Source organism: Aquarana catesbeiana, linkage group LG03 (assembly GCF_042186555.1).
Source record: "Aquarana catesbeiana isolate 2022-GZ linkage group LG03, ASM4218655v1, whole genome shotgun sequence".
Taxonomy (NCBI): Eukaryota; Metazoa; Chordata; class Amphibia; order Anura; family Ranidae; genus Aquarana; species Aquarana catesbeiana.
Genome location: NC_133326.1, coordinates 120747154 through 120773887, shown reverse-complemented (window position 1 = coordinate 120773887; position 26734 = coordinate 120747154). Strand labels below are relative to the sequence as shown.

The 26734-nt window shown below is 41.2% G+C and overlaps 1 protein-coding gene across 1 annotated transcript in view; it reads left to right on the top strand.

Annotated features, from left to right (window-relative positions):
* Positions 1 to 26734, top strand: part of BBS4 (Bardet-Biedl syndrome 4) — a 70865-nt gene that overhangs the window by 17574 nt on the left and 26557 nt on the right. Inside the window, exons 3-11 of the mRNA XM_073619097.1 lie at positions 10238 to 10317; positions 10541 to 10604; positions 12797 to 12908; positions 14188 to 14260; positions 14606 to 14659; positions 14821 to 14948; positions 15906 to 15960; positions 16949 to 17017; positions 18322 to 18474. Of these exons, the coding sequence (XP_073475198.1) occupies positions 10238 to 10317; positions 10541 to 10604; positions 12797 to 12908; positions 14188 to 14260; positions 14606 to 14659; positions 14821 to 14948; positions 15906 to 15960; positions 16949 to 17017; positions 18322 to 18474 (788 nt within the window). The remainder of the gene's footprint in view (positions 1 to 10237; positions 10318 to 10540; positions 10605 to 12796; positions 12909 to 14187; positions 14261 to 14605; positions 14660 to 14820; positions 14949 to 15905; positions 15961 to 16948; positions 17018 to 18321; positions 18475 to 26734) is intronic.

Here is a 26734-nt window from a genome sequence, read left to right as displayed (position 1 = left end):
GGGGGGGGTGGTTTGGGAGCGGGAAGGTTGTTGGGGAGTTGGGTGAGGGCAGGGTAGTTGAGTGTGGGGTGAAATAGGGATTGTGGGGTGGGAGAGTTGGGATGGAAAAGGCTGTGATCACTAGGGGAAGATGGTGGGTATGGGAGCGTCATTGGGAAGCATGGGAACAGAGGTGGCAGCTGGTGGGCACAGTACAGGTGGTTTGGAGGGCAGGGTCCAGGGACATTACATGCAGAGTGCAGTGTTCAGTTTTCCCCCACCACTCCTTTTCACTGTATTCTCATCCACATGATCCCTCATCCACCCCTCCTCAACTCTGACTCGTGCTCACACCTCCTCTACTGCCTTCATCTTCTCCCCCCTCCCTTAAAAGCTACATCGTGCACATGCCTTACCGTTGTTGTACTAATGTGAAGTGGCCAGCTCTAGCACAGACATCTCCCACTACAAGCGCTTCCTCTCTGCAGCCAGATCATCCGGGGGCGTCGGCATCCAGGCATCAGGGTCAGGTCAGAGAAAGTGCAGAATACCTTCCGAGGCCCCCCCCCTCCCGCCCCTGACCGTATTAGCCTTTATACCAGTATTGGTATCGGTGCAACCCTAGTAATTATATTTGCACTAATACAGCAACAATCACCTCAAGTGTAAATGTATTTGAAATGATAGAAGAGCTACAAAATGTCTTTGTAATTATTGAGCATAATATATAATTTTTTTTCAAACAGTAGCAATGATCTGACCTTAATGGGTTTTTATCAAAATGCTAAAAGTGTAAGCCAACATGTTTTTAAAGTGATAATAAAGGCATTTCTTTATCGTACATCATGGGACACAGAGCCTTAAGTAATTAATGGGTTATAGGCCACCTTTAGGTGATGGACACTGGTATACCCAATCCAAGAAGTTCACTCCCTATTTAACCCCTCCTCCTTCCAGGAGCACATCAGTTTTTTTGCCGGTTTCTAAGGTGTTGGTCACGAGTGAAGATGTGCTCTGAGGAGCTCCAGGAGGGATCCATGCTTGATTTAAATAGCCTCCATTAGACCGGATCCATCCAAAGTGCCATTGAGGCCTAAAAGGATGGTACCTGGGACCTCGTATCCGAAGCACAAGGTTTTTGCCTGTAACACCTCTCTTTGTAGGGCTGGACCCCAGGGCTTAGGTCTTGCTACATTACCTAAAGCTTTCCTGATGGGGTGCTTTACAGGTCCAAGGGAGTTGGAACCCCGTTTTAGGGACCCGGTCCTTGAAGGTTTGCTAAACGCAGCCCGCCGTGATGGGTGAAAGTTTGATTGTCTGTTAATTCAGCAAATTCTGTGGCGGGGATAAGGTAAGGGAAGAAACTTGGGTACTAAAAACACCTATGTATTCTTCCATTTGGGAAAAAATGTTGTCATGCCTTAATTCTCCACTAGAGGGAGTCTATGCACATACCTTACTCTGTTGTCTTCACTGTAAATCTCAGTCAGTCTGTGTATGGCTGCAGCAGCAAGTGCAGGGAGATTCCTCTCAGGTAAAAGAAATCTGCCAAATGATTTCTTTTTCTCTCCTCTGAAAGGACCAGGGGTTAGGGGGACATCAGCGGTGTACCCCCCTTACCGGGGGGGGGTGCGGAGGTCCTCTGGTGCCCAGGGCAAAGATGGCAAACTGCGCCCCCCCCCCCCATTTGTAAAGAAGGAGTGACTTATAGTGGGACTGTGATAGTGATGCCAACTGTAACTGACACTTTGTGGGAACTGACTAACTGCCACTGACATCACCAGTGACACTAAGGCTCAGTTCACACCTAGGCGTTCCGGATTGTGGGCCGGAATCACTGTGATTCTGCACGCAATTCCCAAATCGCCGCACAGACATGCTTGCGATCCCATTACTATCAAAGGTGGTGCGATTTTGTGGCAATTGTCCCCCCGACAAATCGCGACAAAATTACAGGACACCTGTTGCCCAAAAGAAGCTCCAGAACACCTAGGTACTGAATGTAGCCTTATACACTGATCACTGCTAATAATATGCACCAACACTGTACTGATGACAATAGCTACAATGGGGTTAATATCTAGGACATCCAAGGGGTTAATTGTGTGCCTAACAATGTGTAATGTGTGTACTGATTTTTACCATAGACTGATTTGTTTATTTTCCCTGCTTTGAAAGTGAACATTCCCTCTGTACAGAGCCCTGTGTTGATTGTCAACACAGGGCTCTGGGCTGTGATTGGACACAGCCAGTCAATAGGTCCCGGCCATAAATCTTTGGCCGGGATCGGCTGACAGACTCCCACTGTCTCACGGGAGTAGACAAGCAGGGGCATGCACCCAAAACCCTAAGCCTAGGTTCACACTGTAGCGATGTGAGAACCAGTGCGATTCCAGCGCCGGTTCCCACATCGCATCTCTCCCACAGGCAGTTTACACTGCCCTCTGCGAACCGCTGCGGGTATCAATACAATGTTAATGACACCCCCAGATCGGTTCGCAGATCGCAGTGTGAACTGTGGATTCAGACAGGAATCAGATCTCATGGGTGAGAACACCCATGTGATCCGATTCTAGTGCGGGAAAAATAAAAGTCCCTGCACCCTTTCTGTGCGAATCCAATGCAAGTTCAGCCATACAGCTGTATGGCTGAACTCGCATTGCACAGACATTGCATGTGATCGGCACCGCAGTGCAGGTGCGAATCACATGCGATGTCTGTGTTCACTACAGTGTGACCCTAGGCTGAAACAGGCAGTGGCATATGGGTACATTGCAGTGCTTGTAGCTACCACCCCATTGCAGTGTATGTATTGTGATGGGTTAGCAAGTGGTTAATAACCAATGGTATTTGTAATATGCAGCATGAAGGGGTTAATGTGTATTGTCACTCATGCATTAGTGACAAGTGGCAGTTAATTAACCCCCTTGGGCTGCATTAGTGGCGTCAGTGTTAATTAACTCCTTCATGCTGCAGCCCCCCCAAAAAGGAGTTAACAAATTCATCTGCAGATGGCCTACTCTGTTTTTGTGCTTAGGACTATGCCTACCAAAAAAGACACCACAAAGACCAAAAAAGTACTAAAGGTTTCACCCCCAGGTGTTAGGATCTCGAGACGCATTTCCACGCTGTCATCCTCGCCTGAATTACCAGTTATGGCAAGCCAGGGTGAACCATTGGAACAAGTTGATGGTGCAACTGCTTCTCACATCTCAGCCCCTGTATACGTGACTGAAGATGTCCTTTCCTCCTCCCTGCAGGGTATGGAAGGAAGATTAGCGGCTTTAATCGCATCCTCCATTCAAATGGATAGGAAGCGTGCTAGATCCCCCTCCCCCACTTCAGAACCTTTGCAAGGGGAACAGTGGGCACAGGATGAGGTGTTACCCTCAGTTGATCAGGAGGAAAAACAAACCGATGATTCCTCTGTGGAGAAAACAACGGTAGATGAACCTTTTTCAGCCTCACAATCTAAGAAATTGTTGATACAAACTCTTACGGAGATGGTTTGTTCCACTTTCATGCTACCCTGAAAGCTTGGTTTCTTCCTTGGGTTCCTTAAAACCTTCTCAACCTTTGCATGCGTTTCCTGCACTTGCATTACTAGAACAGCTTATTTTTGCTGAATGGGATCACCCGGATAAGCATTTTTTCCCTTCTAAGAGATTTTAAATTCTCTATCCCCTGGAGGAGAAATTCTCCAAAAGATGGAAAGTACCAGCAGTTGACGCTGCAATTTCCAATGTGAATGAAGGCCTAACTTGTCCTGTAGACAATGCACAAATGCTTAAGGATCCAAAAGGTAAAAAGTTGGAATCCCTGTTAAAATCTACTTTTTCCATGGCCGGTGCCGTTACTCAGCCTGCAGTCGCTGCAATAGGCGTCTGCAATCCCTAAAGGACCAATTTAAACAGGCCCTTAGAGAGCTTCCTGTACAACAAGCCGGGATTTGGCTGAACTACCAAAAGCATTATGCTTTGCCATAGATGCCAATAGAAATTCTATTCACCAGGCATCCCACCTTACGCTTATGCTTTTGCATATGTGTAGAATCCTGTGGTTAAAAAATTGGTCAGCTGAAGCACCATGTAAAAACCTAACTGGGTTCCCTTTTCATGGGGAGCGACTATTTGGAGAAGACTTGGACAAATATATCCAATTTCTAGGGGGAAAAGTACTCTTTTGCCAGTCAAAAGAAAATTGATTTCATTTAAACGGGCTCTTTCCCCTGCGCCAGGGGCTTCCGCCTCTAGGCAGTGGCGACGGCCTCCGTTGTCAGACTCTAGAGGAAAACCTCAGGGTAAGGCCCAGGCTCAAAAGAATCCTAAAGCCTCATCATGAAGAGGCAACCCCCCTCACCAAGGTGGGGGGAAGACTTCTGCAGTTTTCAGAAGTCTGGAAAGAGGAAATTCAGGACAGATGGGTCACCTCCACGGTAAAGCTGGGGTACAAGCTGGAAATTCGAGACTTTCCACCGTCTCATTTCCTGAGGTCAAGCATTCCCAAAGATCCCGAGAAAAGACAATCTCTGTTTCAGGCACTAGACCGATTAATTTCTCAAGGGGTGATCATACAGATCCCCGCAAAAGAACAAACCTTTTTATGGTACCGATACCAAATGGAGATGCCAGACTCATTCTAGATCTAAAAAATCTAAATCAGTTCCTGAAGATCCGCTCCTTTCGCATGGAGACGATCGGGTCAGTAGTTTCTATCCTTCTAGGAGGAGAACTTCTGGTATCTATCGACATCAGGGATGCATATCTGCATGTTCCTATATTTCCCGCTCATAATAGTTTCTGCAGTTCGAGTTAGAACAGCAGCATTTCCAGTTTGTAACCCTGCCCTTCGGGCTAGCCACAGCACCCCGTGTGTTTACAAAAGTGCTGGCCCCACATCTAGCCAGGTACAGGGCATAACAGTCGTAGCGTACCTAGATGATCTATTGGTAATAGACCAGTCCATGGCTCGTTTGGAGCAAAGCGTACGCACTACAACCAATTGCTTGGAAAGTTTGGGTTGGATTCTCAACCTAGAAAAAACTTCTTTAATACAGCTAAAAAGGCTGTGGAGCACTTGGGTCTGATCGTAGACACAGCCAAGGAAAAGGTCAACTCCATAAGAGAGCTGGTGCAGATGGTCAGGTCAAAAGGTGATCCCTCCATTCGCCTTTGCATGAGGTTGCTAGGAACCATGGTGGCTTCATTCAAAGCAGTTCCCTATGCCCAGTTCCATTCAAGACTGTTGCAAAACAGTATCCTGTCTACTTGGAACAAAACAATTCAAGCTTTAGACTTGCCAGTGCGGCTGTCCCCAAGAGTGTCCCAAAGCCTCACTTGGTGGTTACTAACCCAGAATCTGCTGAAAGGAAAATCCTTCATACAAGTCATCTGGAAAGTGTAACGACGGATGCCAGCCTTTCAGGCTGGAGAGCAGTACTAGAAAAGACAACTGTCCAAGAACAGTGGTCAAGAACCGAAAGAACCTTGCCCATCAATATCCTAGAGATTCAGGCAGTTCATCTGGCTCTAAAGGCCTAGACTTTCAGGTTACGGGATTGTCCTGTCAGGATTCAATACGACAATGCCACAGCTGTGGCCTATATCAATCATCAAGGGGGTACCAAAAGTCTCTTAGCGCAGAGAGAGGTGAACCATATTCTAACTTGGGCAGATAGGAATGTTCCGTGCCTATCAGGAGTCTTCGTTTTGGGAGTAGAGAATTGGCAGGCGGACTACTTGTGTCGCCAGCAGTTATTCCCAGGGGAATGGTCTCTTCACCCCAACATATTTCAGGCTGTTTGCCAAAGATGGGGGACTCCGGACGTAGACCTTCTAGCGTCCAGGTTCAACATGAAGTTAGTCAACTTTGTGGCCAGAACAAGGGATACACTCGCATGCAGAACGGATGCGTTGGTGACCCCATGGGATCAATTCTCACTGATCTATGCATTTCCCCCCTATTCAGTTGCTGCCTCGACTTTTTTGCAGGATCAAGCTGAAAAGAAAGCCGGTAATTCTGGTGGCACCAGCATGGCCCAGAAGGTCATGGTATGCAGAAATTGTAAAGATGGCAGTGGAGGGCACATGGTCCCTCCCACTACAGCCAGATCTGCTCTCCCAGGGACCGATATTCCATCCTACCTCACTGTCTCTAAATTTAACGGCTTGGCTATTGAAACCCACATTCTGAAGAAACGTGGGCTTTCAGGGTCAGTTATCTCTACCCTGATTAATGCAAGGAAGCCAGCTTCCAGAAATATATATTATAGAGTCTGGAGGGCTTATGTTTCCTGGTGTGAATCCAAGGGTTGGCACCCTCGGAGATAGATCATAGGCAGAATTCTTGCCTTTCTACAATTAGGGGTAGAAATGAAACTGGCCTTGAGTACTATTAAAGGCCAAGTCTCAGCTTTATCTGTCTTATTTCAAAGACCACTTGCTACTCATTCTTTAGTCCGGGGTTTTATACAAGGGTGACACAGCTTAATCTGCCCGTCAAACCTCCCTAGAACCCTTGGGACTTGAACTTTGTTTTGTCTGTGTGACAAAAACAGCCATTTGAACCGATACAACATATTCCCCATGTCCTTCTGACAAGGAAGTTGGTATTTTTGGTTGCTATATCCTCAGCAAGGAGGGTTTCGGAATTGGCTGCTCTTTCTTGTAAAGAGCCATATTTGATTTATCATGAAGACAGAGTGGTGTTACACCCTCGTCCAGACTTTTTGCCAAAAATGGTTTCAGGTTTCCACCTGAACTAAGATATTGTCCTGCCATCGTTTTTTCCAAAACCATGTTCCAGGAAAGAAAAGTCACTACATTGTCTTGATGTGGTGAGAGCAGTGAAAATCTATTTAAAGGCAACTGCTCAGATTCGTAAGACTGATGTATTATTTATTCTGCCAGAGGGTCCTAAGAAAGGACAGGCAGCGTTGAAATCCACTGTCGCTAAGTGGATTCGGCAAGTTTATATATCAAACTTATGATGTAAGGGGTAAGATTCCCCCTTTTTAAGTTAAGGTGCACTCTACCAGAGCGGTTAGTGCTTCTTGGGCAGTGCGTCATCAGGCCTCCATGGCTTAGATCCGCAACTTGGTCTTCAGTGCATACATTCACAAAATTTTATCGGCTGGATGTAAGGAGGTATGAGGATATCGCCTTTGGGTGCAGTGTGCTGCAGGCAGCAGTATAGATCCTCAAGTTATGGGGTACCCTCCCGGGATGTGTCTCTCCCCCCCCCCCCTCAAGTAGCATTGCTATGGGACGTCCCATTAAGTAATTACTTAAGGCTCTGTGTCCCATGATGTACAATAAATAAAATAGGATTTATATAACAGCTTACCTGTAAAATCCTTTTCTTGGTGTACATCATGGGACACAGAGGTCCCTCCCCTCTTTTTTGGGATTTAAGTATATTGCTTTACTACAAAAACTGATGTGCTCCTGGAAGGAGGAGGGGTTATATAGGGAGTGAACTTCTTGGATTGGGTATACCAGTGTCCATCACATGAAGGTGGCCTATAACCCATTAAGTAATTACTTAAGGCTCTGTGTCCCATGATGTACTCCAAGAAAAGGATTTTACAGGTAAGCTGTTATAAAAATCCTATTTAAAAAAAAAACAAACATCATACCTCCCTGCTCTGTGCAATGGCTTTACACAGAGCAGCAACGATCCTTCTCTTCTCGGGTCCCGGCGCTCCTGGCCCCTCCCTCCTGCCCCCCACAGTAAGCAGCTTGCTATGAGGGCACCCAAGTAAGCGCACATAGAATGCAAGAAGGTAAAAAACCTTGAGCCTTAGAACTACTTTAAGCTTTGAGTAGAATTAGGAAGGTTTAGAATCTATGTCAGGATTTTATTGCTGTCTGTGTTCCCACTCAGAAGACCAACATTTGTGAGTTGTCACAGGAACAGGAGGTGAGGGGAAAATCTTCCGATAGGAAAAAGGGTCAGCATGTGAAGGGAAGGCCCTTCAATGGGAAACTGATGGCAAAAAAAATGAACAGGGGTCTTAAAGTGGAATTCCATGCTCAACTAACCTTAAAAATGCTTCCTCCGCCAGACCGCCTCTCGAAGATGTACCAGGGGGTTTCCTCTCTGTGTTTTCGGGGATGTGGTCAACCGGGTACGATGTTCCACATATGGTGGACCTGTGCCAAGGTTTGCCAGTTTTGGATTAGAGTTCACTCTCTGATCAATTCTGTGACAATGGTGAATATAGTTAAAAACCCTAAGGTGGCTCTTCTCAATGACCCTGCCATTGATGCTCCCAAGCATGTTCAAACTTTAACTCACTTCATGTTTCTTGTGGCGAAAATCGCTATAGCGACTGCTTGGAAGAAAGTGGTAGATCTAGCTATTATGTGAAAGTGGTAGATCTAGCTATTATGAAAAATAAGCTGACATGGATCATGCTCAACGAAAAGCTGGTCAGTATCTTGCAGGATAAGACTGCTAAGTTTGACCGTGTTTGGGATCCTTGGATTAAGTATCTCCAACTTTCAGCTAACTGAGGAATGAAGGCGGGTGTTCGGAGAGTCCTGTTTTCGCCTTTTGCTTTGTCTTTCTTCTTCCCCTCTTTCTCTTTTGTTCCTTTCCTTTCTTTGTCTTCTCTTCCTTCTAATTCCCCCCCCCCCCCCCCAAACCCTTTTTTCTTTCTTGGATATGCACTTCCCTTATGATTTAGTTGCGTTGCTTCCACTTGTGGCTGCACATTATGTATACTCACGGCCCATGCCGGAAGGTGGTGGCAAAGTACTGGTTCTAATGTTCTCCCTAGTGGGAGAGGGTTTCTGAGTGGGATTGCTGTTTGCTCTATGAGAACCCTTTTTCTTTTATGTTGAATTTATATGGCACCCCTTTGTGTCGGAAATAACTGGTGGTATAATATTTGATTTCTCTCTTATACCTGTTCTTAATGTTTTGATATGCTCCACCTGCATTGTGGACCCTATTTTTGAAAATATTTTCAATAAAAATATTGAAACAGGAAAATGCTTCCTCCCCCCTCCTAACACCTATTCCAAATAACCTGTGTAAGAAAGATCTGTATACTTCCCTATTTTCAGGCTGCTCTGGTCTGGCGAAGGCTGTAGGGGAGAGGAGAGAACACTCGACCATGGTGATGTCACCTAAAGGCTTAGATGGCGCAACCATGGTCTGCTCCCTCCCTAGAGCCGCCACTGGCTGACTCAGGGATCATGTGACCGAAGTTGCCTGAAAATAGGTAAGTATACATATTTTTCTTACATTTGTTAGCCAGAATAGATGTTAGGAGGAGGAGGGAGCAATTTTAAGAATAGTTTTAGAGATTTAGCACAGAATTCCACTTTAAGCATTCAATAACCTGCACATTTGCTGTAGAAAGAGGTCTCAAACCCTATGTTGAATGTATATTGATATATTTTATACCATGGAGCATTATGTAGTAGGGACAACCTTTAAGTGTTACTAAACCCAGGACCCTGCATTCACTATATCTGGTCTCCCACAGTGCACCGAACATAAAATTGCAATTAGTAAATATAAACTGCTAAATAACTTTTCTCATCAGCAGTATATAGCAGTCTTGTAACTTCTATCAGTGTCTGGTTAAAGCTTGTAGGAGGAGTTTTCATTCTACTCTGACTGTCCTATGAGGCTACAGGACCCCCGACCCTCTGTCTAGACAGTACTTATTGGCTCTGTGCTGATCACATGTACCCTTCCAAGAAAACAAAAAACTCTCTAGCAATACATACCAAACTGAGCATGTGCAGAGTGCACCCAAGAGTCTGTGTTATCAGGAGGGCAACGCCGCCCCCAGGCAGAAGGATGGGGGAACCTCCTGGTGTAGCGTGGGGGGGGGGGGTCGGTGATCTCTCTCTGTCTCTCAAGAGGTGGAGCTTGCAGATGAAGGGATGCCTGATTTTAGTCTTGCCTAGGGCAGCACTTTAGTAACACTTTAAGCATTCAAGTTAGATAGAAAAATGTCTGGTTACTACAATGAGGATATCCCACTACTGGGGAGTCACCAAGGGATAGAAGAAGCCACCCAGACTCTGCATACTGTTGAAATATCACATTTGAGTGGATGGAATATTTCAATTACATCTTTAGTTCTGCTATCACCAGTAGGATCATTTATTCTGTAAGTTTTAAATGTTACATTTTTTAAAATATTTCTGTCATTCACTGATTCATAATTATTTATAATATGTTCAATAGCAAAAAGTTTCTGTACTGGAATCCCATTTAACTAAGTATTTCTCCTAAGCTCCAGACCTCCCTATCCTAGAAAGACGAAACTGGATTATCCACTTACACTATGTCCGGAAGGATTATGAGGCCTGCAAGGTGAGGGATGAAAGGTGTAGGTGAACATTGGCATGAAGTGTATAAGATTCATTCTACATAATTATAGGATATATTTATTTACTGCAAGTGTAATTTCTTTCAGTTAGAAAATTGGTGACTTGTCTGGTTATGGTTGTGGTTTACTGATTATGTATGTTCAACCACTCTCTTCAACATCACTACGTTGTAAATAAATTTAGCTGTGTATTATTTATTTCTCTAGGTTGCGATTAGAGAGCAACTGCAGGCAACAGAGGGTGTGTGTGAATATGCTGTATATGTACAAGGTGAGAATAACTAACTAATGAACCATACGCCATATTTTTTATGTGGGCATTAAACTGTTTACAGCCTTATTTTCTCATTATTTAACTACACAGTTTTGCAAAAAAGTCCAATGTATGTTCGGAAATTACATACACATGGCTGAAAATAAAGATTTTTATCCTTGTTATAAAGCTCTGCGATTTGAGACTAAGGCTGGGTTCACACTATTGCGAATTGGATGTGGATTTCCCACATCCAATTCGCATGTCAGGAGATTGTGGCCGGCTCTCTATGGAGCCGGTTCACACATCTCCGGAGCGGCTCCGGTGCGAATTGCACAGGAGTCCTGTGCATCTTCTGGTCTGTTTCAGGTCTGAATTCAGCCAAACTTTCAGTCTGAAAAAGGACCTTAAACGGTGAACAGGGACTCACCGGACCCCTGCTGTGAGCTGCTCTGTGCTTTAGTGTGAACCCAGCCTCGAGCAATACTTTTACCACCATCTTAAACAGTTACTTTTCTTGCCCTACCTAATAGACACAGCGATGCCTTGCATTTTGCACCACAAAGCACTGTTTATCCCTTTTTGTTGTTGTGGTTTTTTTTTTTTTTTTAAACTATATATGAAGTGCACAAAGTGAACATTCCAGAGCAGTGACCTACACTACCATCCAGTGTGCTGCAGAAAAATGCATCATGTCTGTATTTTTCCACACCACACATCACACAAAAGTTGTGTTGTGAAAAGGATACTTAAAAGTGCCCTAGTGGTGACCTGCGTTGATCCAGTGCTGAAAAGCAGAGGTCACTGCAGTATGTGTAAAGTTGGCTATATTTGAAGGGGCAACAACCCATGCAAAAATCTTGGTATGTGGACTTTTAAAATTCAGATTCCTAAAAAATCGATTTAATATCATGTGTGCAGTAAGTGCAGCCAAACTGTGCAGTGCATCACTTAATGGATTGAAAAATCCCCAAAGAAATACAGTAATGAAAATACTGCATGAATTATATTTTTGTGAACTTCACTTTATATGTGTAATGTTTATGGTGTTTTCTCCTGACACCGCAGAAGGAACTTCTACAGCAGTATAAATTCTATATTCTTAGAAGAGCAGCCTCATATAAAAGATTTATCATCATATATGGATCAACATTTAAATGTTAAGAAATGATCAGATATAAAGATATTTAGGATAAAGGTATTATTGTGCAAACCAATATTTCAGATCAGTAAGCCCATAAAAGGAAACTGCTGCATCTGGATGAACCTCATTTCACCTTAAATGGCTGATAACATGGAACTCTAATGCCCTGTACACACGATCGCACATTGATCGGGCATTCTGACAACAAAATCAATCAGATTTTTTCCGACGGATGTTGGCTCAAACTTGTTTTGCATACACACGGTCGCACAAAGTTGTCGGAAAATTCGATTGTTCTGAACGCAGTGACGTAAAGCACGTATGTCGGGACTATAAATGGAGCAGTAGCCAATAGCTTTTGTCTCTTAATTTATTCTGAGCATGCATGGCACTTTGTGCATTGGATTTGTGTACACACGATCGGAATTTAAACAATCGGATTTTGTTGTCGGAAAATTTTATATCCTGCTCTCAAACTTTGTGTGTCAGAAATTCAGACAGAAAAAGTCAGATGGAGCCTACACCCGATCGGAATTTCCGACAACACAATCCGATCGCACTTTTTCCGTCAGAAAATCCGACCGTGTGTACAGGGCATAAGGTTTAAAGTGAAATTATAGAAAATGTGAGCGATTTAAAAAAGTGCTTGTAGGTATGGATATTTTAAATATGATTTGCGAATGTTATTAGTACCTTTTAGCCCTGGTTGACATTGCAGTGATTTGGCATGTGATTTGACATGGCTATTGCCGGCAATGGCACCGTTGGAATCGGTGCGACACTGGTACTACTTTTGGCGACTTTGGGGTGTGAAACCCCCAGAAACCCGCACAGATGTCTCTAGAATCGCCCCCAAAGTCAGGACTGACATCATGCAAGTTCAGCTGAACTCGCACAATGTCATTCACGCTATCATTGTGAACCTGCACTTAACAAAGTATATGTATTTTGGGTTTTCTGCTATTTTAATTTTTCTTTTAGGATTATTGTTGTTGTGGCTTCTTTTGTCAATCTTTCTTGTTTTCAGTCTGAAGTTTGAAGTCTGAAGTCTGCTTTGTCTTTCTAGCACTGATCCTTAGATTGGAAGGGAAGATCCAGGAGTCCCTTGAACTTTTCCAGACTTGTTCAATCTTGAATCCGACCAGTCAGGATAACCTGAAACAAGTAGCCCGATCCCTGTAAGACGGTCCTAATTTATCATTGCCATCATACTCGTCTTTCTGTTCTTACAATCACTTCACATTCACCTGTACTGCTAATTCAGCACAGCAATGAAAATTCAGTATTGACTAGAATCTGCGGGAGTTTTGGACATTTGATGATTGATTTCATAATAATAATTGACTTTGGCTGCCCCATAAACAAGATCCTCTGTCAGCACTTCCATGCCATACTCCTTGCTGCAGTCTTGATATCCATGTTACTCAGAATTATAATTATATAATCACAAAATAAATAGCTAATTTGCCAATGTTGCTGTCTGAAGTTACGCAAAGAGTTAGCACAAAGTATATATTATCCTGTTTCATTGTAAAGTAGCCCTGGAGTCAACTATTTTTTGTTTCCTAACTGAATATCCTAATAAGTGCAGAAAAATATCTGCTTACCACAGTGTTCCCACACCACATCAAACTGATAACTTGATTTCCACTGCACTTAGCTGTCCACAACAGGTAGGGGTAGGCTGCTGGGTAAAACTCACCACACATGTTAAAGTGATAGTAAAGTCCTTTTATTTATATATAATAAGGCTCACCTGTGGGCACTGTAAATATCTCCTAAACGTGCACCGTTACTTGTGAAACAGCCAGTGATGTCACTGGCGTATATACACTGTGCTCTCCATGGATGGCAAAGTGTTGGTGTCTTTATAATGATATGTAATTATGTGAATGTTCATTGTGTGGCCACAGGTTCACATTACAGAGGTTGCAAACCTCAGGAAAAAAACCCCTGCAAGACAAAAGCATAATGAGCTAGTATGCATCACATACTAACTCATTATGAAATACTTACCTTAGAATGAAGCTTTTGCAGCGGTCCCTGCACACCGCTGAGATGGCTGACATTTTACCCGGAGTTTCTTCTGGGTTCCATCGCTGTGATTTGCCGGAGCCGCAATGACGTCACGCCCGGGAGCTGCCGTTAATTGCACGGGCTCGGAAGGAACGGCACCCGTGGGCTGTACATTCAGAGCACATGTGGCAGTGATGTCATGGGCTGCATTCAATGTAAATATCTCCCAAACTGTACAGGTTTAGGAGATATTTTTACTACCTATAGGGAAGCCTTATTATAGGCTTCCCTATAGGTAAATTTAAGCAGAGGGAGTTTACTTCCTCTTTAAGGTTTTGGAGGAATATAGGTGATATCTGTGTCCCTCCTATATTTTTGTGGCATTTTATGCATGTGTGAATCTTTATTGTGATCTGTTTATCTTCTCATGAATAAATTTAGGTTCTTACTTGGGAAGCACAGAGCAGCAGTTGAAGTGTACAATGAGGCGGCAAGGCTCAATAATAAGGACTGGGTATGCTATTAGACCATAAAATGTCTTTTTTATGCCACCTAAACCCTGTTCCTTTGCTGTCTGCTAATACTTTACAATAGCATGTTATGTTTATTATATTATATTTATTAAGTGGTACAACCTTAGTTTTGTGCAAGTGTCCAGACATGTACAGTTAGGGGCCATTTATGTGTGAACTTACATAATTTGCATATTAACCAATCAGACTCAATATCTGGATGATACCGAGTTGATGTATATCTATCTATCTATCCGTTTTATTATTAAAATGTTGAATGCTTTTTTTATTTTTATTTTTTATTTCTACAGCCGTTGCTGATTTTGTTTTGCACATTTTTTTCATAGGAGATATGCCACAATTTGGGAGTATGTTACCTATATTTGAAAGACTTTGCCAAGGTACTTTACTCAGTGTCGATTCAGGATTCAGCTTATATGTATTTCCTGTTGATTGGAAAATCAAAACAAAATCTAGTTGGTGCCGTGGCCACTGGGGCATCTTCTGTGAAACTAGCACACAGTTTTAATCAGAATGATGTGTTTTTTTTTTTTCTCCGCAGAGTAAGGAGCAGCTGAATCTTGCCCTACAAATGCACAGACAAGAGCTCAGTTCAATGGTCCTTGGAAAGATCCAGTTAATGGAGGGAGATACAGACAATGCTATTCAGACCTATTTGCAGGCACTGCAGTAAGTATGTACTTGAAATTTAATGTCAAATTGGATTCAGTTTATAATGTCACACTCCCATAGATTGAAAATGCAAAATGTTTTGCTCATTGATGCACACATAACAATATGTGATCGATTATAAATTCAGTCATTTCAAAAAACCTTTCAGTCTAAAGCGATTGGTTAACACAGTAATAAGATCGACCTTATATTTGATCAGTTTTTTTTTATTTTATGGCTAGCCCAATTGTTCCTTTATAAGGGCTAATGCCGTGCACACACGGGCGGACTTTTCGGCATCAAAGGTCCGACGGTCTTTCCGACTGACTTTTCTACGGACTTTTGGCGGACTTCCGACAGACTTTCGAACGAACGGACTTGGCTACACACGATCACACCAAAGTCCGACGGATTTGTACGTGATGACGTACGACCGGACTAAAATAAGGAAGTTCATAGCCAGTAGCTGCCCTAGCGTCGGTTTTCGTCTGTCGGACTAGCATACAGACGAGCAGATTTCTTGATAGGAACTGGGTCTGGCGGAAAGATTTGAAACATGTTCCAAATCTAAAATCCGTCTGATATTCGACCAAAAAAGTCCGCTGCAGGTTCGATGAAGCCCACACAGGGCCGGATCGTCCGAGGGATTCGTCCCGTCGGACCAGTCCGGTCGAAAAGTCCACCCGTGTGTACACGGCAAAACAGTTTATCAAAGTGTCTGTTTCATCTTCTTCATGTTGCAATTATTTTATTTAAATGATTATTATATTAAACAATTGCATTGTTTAGTGTATGGTTGGCATTAGTCATGCGCATAGAAACTGCACAGCATAGGGGTCAGCGATCATAAATTGTTCCAGGAAACCATATGCTTGGGAGTGGTGTGTTTATTTTTTGTTTGTTTTTTTTTGTTTTGTTTTTTTGAAAAATGTCTGTTGCATAACTTATACTAGAGTCTCTTGTTTATTTTTATAGTTTATCTCCAGAAAGCACAGAGCTGTTAACCACATTAGGGCTGCTGTATTTACAGGTGAGTCCAGTAATATCATCCACCTAATCAACCCAGTAATTCTCAGCACAGATCTTGTTGGTCATGATGACTCTTTTCAAAGAACCCTGTCTGCTACTAATTCTAATGTTTTTTTTTTTTAAATAAGTCCTAAAGTGTATCTATAGCCAACATGTTTTTTATTACTTTGGATGGAGTCAGGGGGGTAGTTAGTACCTCTATCAGTTTTTTCTTTTTTGGGGGAGGGGGGTTGCTGTCCTGTTGAGGAGATTTTTTTTTTCACTTTCTGTTCTGAAGATGCAAAAGTAAGGGGAAATGTCCTGGAAGAGTTGTCCCCCATGGAAGATTTTTCATCAATATTCCTGTTTATGGTGACAACTGTAAAAGTCTGGACAACAAAGAGTGTGAATCTCTCCATCAGAGAAGCTTTGGAACCCATGGGTGACTCACTACCTGCCCCCCGGTTTCAATGAAACCCTACTACGCCCATAGCTCCTCAACTCATTAATTGCCTACCCTACGCTTAGGTCTGTCACCATTCCTTCACACCCCCCCCCCCCCCCCCAAGGGGATCCCTCTCTCACCCCCCCCCCCCCTGGCCATGCCTTTACCGTTCACCCCAAACTACAGTGTCCCAGTACTCTTAGGCTTTTTGTTACACCCCCATGTCGATGTGCCAAACTGCCGCTAGTACTTTTCTTTAGAGCTTGTTTTGGGGTATCCCTATACTTGTACACCTCTTAGCCTCCAAACTTTTTACCCCTTTTGTTATTTTGTTGAATATGCTCTGGCATTTGCCTACCCTTCCCAGCCTGTTAGGAGAAAAGCCCTTCTACACCAAATGTTCTATTCTCTTCTTGATTTTGTTTAATTTGTTAAGTTTTTATGTACAGTATCTTTCAGGCTATTTTCTGTACATTTCCTTTTTGTCAATAAAATATTTTAACAAAGATTCTTTTCATCAGGGACAAATACTCATCTTTTTCTTTTTTTTTTTTTTTTACTACAGAATGGTTTGTATCCGAAAGCATTTGAATATCTTGGGAATGCTTTGACATATGACCCCACCAACTATAAGGTAAGAAAATGTATGCAATTAAAGGCATAGTTCGCCTTTACCAAAAAACTGCCTATGCGGGTAGGGGGCGTACACAAAAACAAACTGTGAAGCTCTGACTAAAGTTAAATAATGCCCTTACTGTAGGTGTAGGCCATTTACATACCTCCTGAAGCCCAACTTAAAAACTCCCAGGGATTGCATCATCCCACCCTTCCTTGTTGCTAGGATGTTGCTATAACTGTTAACCTCCACCATCACAGAAGCAAGCTCCTACCTTAAAGTCTTGTTTAAAAAAAACAAAGTAAACATGTTATATTTACCTCCTTTGTGCAGTGGTTTTGCACGGGGGCAGCCTGGATCCTCCTCTTCTTGGGCCCCTCTCCACTACTTCTGACCCCTTCCTCCTGTCGAGTGCCCCCACAGCAAGCAGCTTGCTATGGGGGCAGCCGAGCCATTTGGCCCTGCCCCCTCTCTCACCTAATTGACTAACTGACTTTGACAGCCATGAAAGTCAATGGCGCCACAGCCGTGTCTCAGCCAATCGGGAGGGAGAGTCCCCGACAGCCGAGGGACTCATGGACATCGCTGGACAGATATGGGGCTCAGGTAAGTATTGGGGGGAGCTGCTACACACAGAAGGTTTTTTTTTTTTTATCCTAATGTATAGAATGCATTAAGATAAAAAAAAAAATTCTGACTTTACAGTCGTTTTATTTGAAACCCCCCTCATGTGTTTCTGTCCCCTGACACAGTAGCTTTGAGCTCAGTATTTGTGAGCTCGCTCCTGAGATGGTGCAGGTGAACAGTAAGAGCTAGCAATCTGTTAGCAACGTCCTAGCAACAAGGCAGGATGAGTTCTCTGGTAGTTTCTCAGTCAGATTTCAGGACATATGTAAATGGCCTACACGTATAGCAAGGGCATTGTTCAACTTTGGTCAAAGCTGCACAGTTTGTTTGTTTTTAATCTACAGGCACCCCCTTCCTGCATAGGCAGCTTTTTGGTAAAAAGTGAATTATGCCTTTAAGCTTCTGCATTTATTTTATATTTGGCACTAATATTAGTATCTTTATTCTCCTCCTATATAGTATACAGTAGTTGGTTTGTGGCTATTTACTCGCATGCAGTATATTCCCAACGCATGTCAATATAACTTTGTTTTCTGAAATAGCAATGTCAGGTTTGAACTTCATATAATTAAAATGACATGCAGTCATGCAAAGCTCCCAATGTTTAGTTTGCAGTATTAATATTAACTATTAGAAAAAAATGTTTTTCTTAAATTGTGAGACCGAAAACGTAACTTTAATTTTTTCATTTAAAGGGCATATTAGCAGCTGGCTGTATGATGCAGTCCCATGGTGATTATGATGTGGCTCTTAGCAAGTATCGCGTAGCTGCTGCCAGTGTCCCAGAGAGCTCCCCCTTGTGGAACAATATTGGCATGTGTTTTTATGGCAAGAAGAAGTATGTAGCGGTAAGACTGCTTTCCTATACTAATGTAAGGTTTTCATCGTTTTGATATTCTAACAAAACCGGTAAAGAAAAGATAAACTCCGTAAAAAGAACTCTAGGCATGCGAATACTATGACTTGTTGAGATAGTACAAAAATGTGCCAGAATGTTATTTGGATAACAATTACAGAGAACAACAGAGTGTTTTTACTAAGTATAAATTTTGAGTTATAGTTGTAACATTTACATTAATTTATTGTGACTTACACATTATATGCTTCCTTTTTCCATGTAATTTTTCTACTGCACGATGCAGGTTAATACATTGTGATTAAAAATGTCAGGAATGCCTGATGCTATATTACCGGTAATTTGAAGCTGTAAGTTTATGCTCAGTGTGCTGTAACCCCCTTGTATTATGGATGAATTATTATGTTATGTGCATAGATTACTTTTTTTTACGTGCTGGTGCTGTCCACCTTCTGTAAATATAATAGTGTGTACAAAATGTAAAGTAAATCAACAGAATAGAAGTCCAAATCATATCAATATTTGGTGTGACCACCCTTTGCCTTCAAACAAGCATCAGTTCTTTTAGGTAAACTTGCACACAGTTTTTGAAGGAACTCAGCAGGTAGGTTGTTCCAAACATCTTTGAAAACTGACCACAGATCTTCTGTGGATGTAGGCTGCCTCAGATCCTTCTGTCTCTTCATGTAATCCCAGACAAATTCAATGATGTTGAGAGCAGGGCTCTGTGAGGGCACAGCCATCACTTCCAGGACTCTTTACCCTGAAGATAGTTCTATATGACATTAGCTGTATGTTTGGGGCCGTTGCCCTGCTACAGAATAAATTTGTGGCCAATCACACGCTTCCCTGATGGTATGGCATGATTGCTCAGTATCTGCCTGAATTTCTCAGCATTGAGGACACCACTGATCCAAATCTCTAACTCCATTTGCAGAAATGCAGCCCTAAACTTGCAAGGAAAACTCCACCATGCTTCACTGTTGCCTGCAGACACTCATTATTGTACCGCTCTCCAGCCCTTCGTAAACAAACTGCCTCCTGCTACAGCCAAATATTTAAAATTTTGACTCATCAGTCCAGAGCACTTTAAAAGATGAAACAATCAGCGCCAAGGGAGATGGGCGGAGCCTAGCAGAGCAGACATGCATTGTTAGAGCTCCGCACCGCTGAGGAGAGAAGAGAAGGACAAAGCGGAGCCTGCAGGCTCAAAAGGTATCCATTTGAACCTTTTTGCCCCAGGGAACAAACTGTGAAAGTTTGGGCAGGAAATATGGTACTGGGAGGAAACCGTGGCAGAAATAAAAATCACCTCACAAAGAGCTCACAGGCACTCACTGCAGCTGAAGCAGCTCCAGTCACCTCACAAGATACAGCATCAGGGCGCTCTCACAGACAGAAAATGTCACAGCAAGACTCTCCATTTGAGTCAGATACAGAACAAATCCTCTCACAAACTTCTCCACAAGCCTCCTCAGCATCCCCAGTAATATTATTACAATTTGAAAAGATGCTTCATAAGGCTTTAAAACAAACCTCAGACAAAATAACATAAAGCCTAACCAAAGAAATAAGAGAGCTGGGAAACCGCACCACAGCCTTAGAAATAAAAATGGATGAAATTGAAATTACAACCCAAGTAAATATAACAGAATTGGAACAATTAAAAGAAGAGAATTTAATACTTCAAACTAAGCTCGAAGATTACGAAAATAGAGCCAGACGTTCAAACTTGCGCATAAGGGGAATACCTGAAACTGTGACAGACCTGCAATCTACTATTACTGCTTTATTACAAGAACTAAAGCCAGATATCCCTATTGAACGTTTAGAACTGGACAGAGTACACAGAGCCCTCACAGCCAAAAAGAAAGATGGACCCCCACGTGATATAATCACAAAATTTCATTATTACAGAACGAAAGAACAAATACTAATTGCTGCAAGAGAAAAAAAGGAACTTAATTTTCAAGGATACAATTCTCAAATTTTTGCTGACCTATCCCAACTTACTATTACTAAAAGACGATCCATGAAACCCCAACTAATGGAACTGCAACGCCACAACATTATGTATCAATGGGGCTTCCCCTTTTCAGTCAGATTTAACTACCAAGGTACAATTTACAGAAGCAGATCAGCAGATGAACTACAACAAACCCTTTTAAAATTAAATCTGACAGAACCCACAAGCAGCAACTCTCCCACACGCAGAAGAATGGCATCATCTTCACCTTCAGGCAGCACTCAGAAAATTTCAGAACAAAATGGGAATCATCATTCTCACAAAAGAGGCCGTTATGCCACATCATCCATGGACCAAGAAGATTCAATGGACTGACATCCTAATTCCTGATATCTCTTCATTTATTATACTAAGAGATGGTTCTCTATAAAAAACCTGTATTTATAACTGAATGTAACTGCATTCTGATAGTCACACACTGTGTGGGATCATGTTACATTCCAGTTATATTTCTTATTACTTCTGATTCATATAGCCTTAGAATATATAAGTGAAATAAGGAAATTCTTGTTCAGTTATATATTATCAGGTAATAACAATAGATTTATTACTTTTTAGGACAAATATGTTCAATAATCCAGAAGTAATGGAAGCTTTTTCTTTCTTTTCTTAAAACAAATATATTATTACCTAACTAGTTCCTAGAATTATGTTTTTGTTTATTCTAATCTGAAGCAATACAACCTCAATTTTATGAGTTAACATGTCTAAACAGTTGCATATGAATAAAATATGTAATTGTTTACTCTAAAAGGGTTAAAATCCCCAAATAATTCAAACTATCTTCATCAATACCAAAGTTATTAACAGTACCTTTCTAACTGAATTTTTTAGCCTAGGGCAAGACTAACCATATACAACCACCCTGGAATAAATAATTTCAACAAAAACTATATTCTGCACTCCAATTAATGAAACATCATTTTGATTTCTTTTGACATAGCACTTCTCTCCTGTAAACGGAAGATCCGTGTACCCCCATTATTCCTCCTCATTCTCCCAACCATATTATGTGGGAGTGTGACGAAGGCACTTATTCCCCTGAGAGAGATATTTATTCTCTTTCACGGGTAAATTGTGATTACTTGCAAAAAATAATTTATACAATGGATCATCTAATCTCATATGTTTTTTGTTTACTCTTTACTCCAGAATTCACTGGTTTCTTTTCTATCTATTCATCTCTTCAGTCCACACAGGTTGATCTGCGCAGTCAGCTCTGCATAACAAAAAGTAAGTCAAAACTATTTGATCTGTTGCCATGGCACCACTGAATATACTTTCCCTGAATGTTCAGGGAATAAATGTCCCTCAAAAAAGGACCAAAGCCTTCCGTACTTTCCATAACAAGAAGGCTCACATAGTATGCCTCCAAGAAACACACTTCACCAAAGATTCTACTCCAAAATATATTTCTCCTTTTTATCAACAAATTTACACGGCTTCTGCCTGTACCAAGCAAAGGGGAACTCTAATTGCATTTCACCGATCCACACCATTCATCTTATCATCAGAAATTAAAGACCCAGAAGGTAGATACCTGATACTCATGGGTTATATAATAGATACAGCAATCACAGTGATTTCCTACTACGCTCCTAACAAACAACCTACACCATTCCTCTCACATATATTACAAGTGATTAATACACACAAAATAGGAACAGTGATAATGTGTGGGGATTTGAACCAGGTCCTCCTCCCATTTCTAGATAAATCACCTTTTACACCATCCAAAATAACCTCTAGATTACCTTTTTCTCAACTTCTTTCCAAATACAATCTGGTAGATTCGTGGAGAGAAAGTAACCCAATGAAAAAGAAATTCACTTATTTCTCGCACCCTTATCAAACCTTCACCAGAATAGATCATATTTTTCTAACAATAGGAATGATACCAGAAATTATTGCATCAGATATAATTCCGATTCCGTGGTCTGACCATAATGCAGTATACACTACTATAGCCTCAGCCATACCAAAAGCGCATGACCCAACGTGGTACTTACCGGACATAATGCTCAAACACCCACTACATCAGATGGCCTTGAACAAGCTTTAAAGGAATACATATCAATTAATAATACAACAGACATCTCCCCAATAACACTGTGGGAAGCTCATAAGCCTGTCTTGCGTGGTACAATACAAAGACAAATGGCACTATTTAAACGGGAACGCAAAAATCTAGCAAAAAAACTAGAACTCAATTTTAATGCAGCCTACATATCATTTCAAGATAATCCATCTCAGAGTACAAAATCTCATCTGGAAAAATCTAGATTGGAATACGATCTATTTCTCACTGAGTCAGTTGATAAATCCCTCAAACGCTCCAAACACAATTTCTACATGAATACAAACCAACCAGGTACATATTTGGCTCGGGCATTAAATTCAACTAACAAATCTTTCAAACCAATACGTTTTGAAATTATCAAAAAATGTTTACACTTGTAATCCAGTTAAAATAGTCCATAAATTTCACTCACATCTCGCAACTTTATACAAGACAAACAATGAATTTAATCCTACAGAGGCTGAATCCTTCTTCTCAAAAATAACCTTACCTGAGTTATCTCAGAATCAAAAAAGCAGTTTGGATGAGCCTATAACTATAGATGAAGTTGCTAACGCCATAAAAGACCTAAAACTTAACAAAAGACCAGGCCCAGACGGCTACTCGGCTTTATACTATAAAACATTCTCAGAAATACTCTCTCCCATTCTCACTGAAACTTTTAACAAACTTCTAGATGGACATTCTTTTGGCAAGAAACACTAATGGCAATTGTTTGTATGATCCCAAAACCCCTTTCTGATGATACTTCCTGTGTGAATTATCGGCCTATCTCTCTGTTAAACCTCGATATTAAATTATTAGCAAAAATAATAGCAAAACGCCTCAATAGCATTATAGGAAAATTAATACATAGAGATCAAGTAGGCTTCATGACAAATAGACAGGCAGGTGATAATATACGCAGGGCAGTGTTATTGGCACATATTGCTAAAAAACGGAAAATCCCTTTTATGTTTTCTATCTCTCGATATTAAGAGGGCATTTGACACAGTATCCTGGCAATATATGCAATATTCATTACAAAAATGGGGTTTTGGACCCCACTTTTTAACATGGATCAAAGCATTATATAATAAACCCAAAGCCTATATAAAATATGCTGGATACAAATCTGAAGCCTTTAATATCGAAAGAGGTACCCGACAGGTTGGCCCATTATCTCCCTTATTATTTGCCCTTATACTCGAACCCATGGCCCAATACATCAGAACAAACCAAACTATAACTGGCATTGAAGTAGGAGGTATTACACACAAATTATGTATATTTGCAGACGATATATTACTTTTTCTATCATCACCATAGGTCTCTGGTCCTAACTTAATACCAGCTCTTGATGGATTTGCAGCCCTATCCGGCCTTATGATTAATCCTAAGAAATGCCTAGTGCTTAATATTTCACTCACAAACATGGAATTGATCCCGGCTAGGGCTGCACTCCCATTCACATGAGCAGAAAAATCAATCCCATATCTTGGAATTCATTTAACAGCATCTCATTCTGACTTATTCTCAACCAATTATCCTCCTGTATTAAGACAGATCACAAATCTAATAAAACAATGGTCGCAACTTCCTTTATCCTGGATAGGGAAGATTAATGCAATCAAAATGACTATTCTACCCAAATTGCTTTATCTATTCAGAGTCCTCCCTATTCCAATTCCTTCCTATTTTTTGAGAATAGTACAAAAAAGAGCAACTTCGTTTATATGGGGCTCTTCTAAACCACGTATACCTATACTCACACTACATCTTCCCAAAAATAAAGGAGGCCTGGGATACCCTAATTTTACTAACTACTACAGAGCAGCACATTTGGCCAGTCTGTCCAAATACCATGCAAAACAGGAAATCCCATTATGGGTATTTATAGAGGCTTCAGAAAATGACCCTCTATTAATATCAAATTTATTATGGCTTGATCCTAAAGACCGCTTTAAAATTCATAATCCCATAACTAAACACTTCTTATCTCTCTGGGATAAACTAAAAAACAAATATCAGTTACAATCTCCACACAATCCTCTCCTTTCTTTTATCAGAAATCCGGCCTTTTATCCGGCATGGATCTACCCAAATTCTTTTAAAGCTTGGACAACATCAGGCATTCAGACACTAAATGACTTCATAGCATCTAAATCATTCCTTTCATTCCCATCGCTTAGAGAAAAATATGATCTACCAAACTCTGAGATATTTAGATATCTCCAAATCAAAAATTTCTATACACCATTCCTAAAGGGGGATACACCATTATCCCAATTATCCATTTTTGAATTAATCTGTACAAAAGATCCATTTGCTAAAGGTACAATATCATCACTTTATAATCAATTATATGGAGTAGCAAATCTTAATAGACCCTCTTATGTTCAGAGGTGGGAGGAGGACCTGGGACGAACTTTAGAAGACACGGACTGGTCTAACATATGGTTCACATCTAAGTCATCTTCACCCAACATCTTAGCACTGGAGACAAATTATAAAGTCCTAACTAGCTGGTACCTTGTACCCGCTAGAGTGGCAAAATATTCACCTAATACCTCAGCTCTTTGTTTTCGAGGATGCCCAGAAATAGGCACATATTTACACATATGGTGGACGTGCCCAGTAATCTAAACCTTCTGGAAGGAAGTCTTCGTGATTGCATCTAAAATATTTAAAAAAATATTACAACCAGATCCATATTTAACTTTACTTAATCTAAAACCGGAATGGTTAACACTCTCTCAATTCAAACTTATGATCCAACTAATAACGGCTGCAAAACAAACAGTGGCCAAGGCATGGAAATCTCCTACATTGGTACTAGCAGAAACAATTCACAGAATGAATAATACAATGTCCCATGCTAAGATGGTAGCCATCGATCAAAATCAAATCCCAAAATTTGAAAAACTTTGGCATCCTTGGATAAAACAACAGTTCCTGTCAAACTTCAATGACTCTGTCCTGTTGCCATGGTAACAGATTAAATGACTTACAGAGACACCCATTCTAAGGCTTCACAGAGAACTAAAAAGAATAATAAACTGACGAGCGGGACAACCTTGTGGACCATACCTCTACCTTTCAACCCTTTTTCTTCTTTCTCTTTCCTTTTCTCCACCTTACGATTAAACCTCATTATCAGAATTTATTTGACCTATATACACTCTACTTGTAAACAATATGTATAGTAGGTATAAATCATTTAAATACCTACAAAAGTAACTAAGGAAATTATATATATCTTTAATTTAGGTTTACGTGAACCCAATGTTTAATATTTGAAATTTCATGATATTTACCTATATAAACCCTACTGTAAAACAATGAGCTTACTTTATAGATCCTTGTAAACTTACTTTATGTATCTTTATAACATTGTATACTCAATAAACTTCTTTTGACAAGGAAACAATCAGCGCCACAAGTAAAAAAAGTGGTACACCACACTAATTTCAAAATGGATAGTAAATAAATAAATGTAGCGCTGTGTGTAAAATTATAAATGTAAAGTGCAAATCTCTAAAATGAATAAATCTTACATATACATGAATAGTCCATAAAATGAAAAAATGAAGACCTAATACATGAAAAACTCTTCTTGTGATCAGTGTATCCACACAATTCCACCACAGTGATTGTTCGTCCTCAAAAGGAGTGCACACCACCACCAGTAAAAATGCGCGCTCACCTCCCAGATGAGTCAAAACTCATATGCGGATCTCCCCACGAGCTCTTTGCTCTCACTTCCTCTTCCCAATCATCAGTGGTGGGTAATCCAGATGGCTCTTTTCTTAATGGTAACTCAGCTCATTAATATCCAAAGAAGCGGATCATCTCCCAGCTTGGCTCAAGATTCCATGAGTTCAGGACATGTAAATAATAAGTATAGAGACCATAGTGTTCTCCGTATACAAATTTATTCAAAGCCCCCAAACAGACAAGTTGCACTTACAAGATAAAAACTTTTAAAATCACATAAAAACCTCCAGAGTAGCACCACCGTGTCCACATACACAGTGTCTGGCTGGACGTGACTATCAGCTCCTCCCTTCTAGACGTGAATCGGCCAATCACAGGCCTTCCTCAGTAGTCCTTTGAGGACAAACAATCACTGTGGTATAATTGTGTGGATACACTGATCACAAGAAG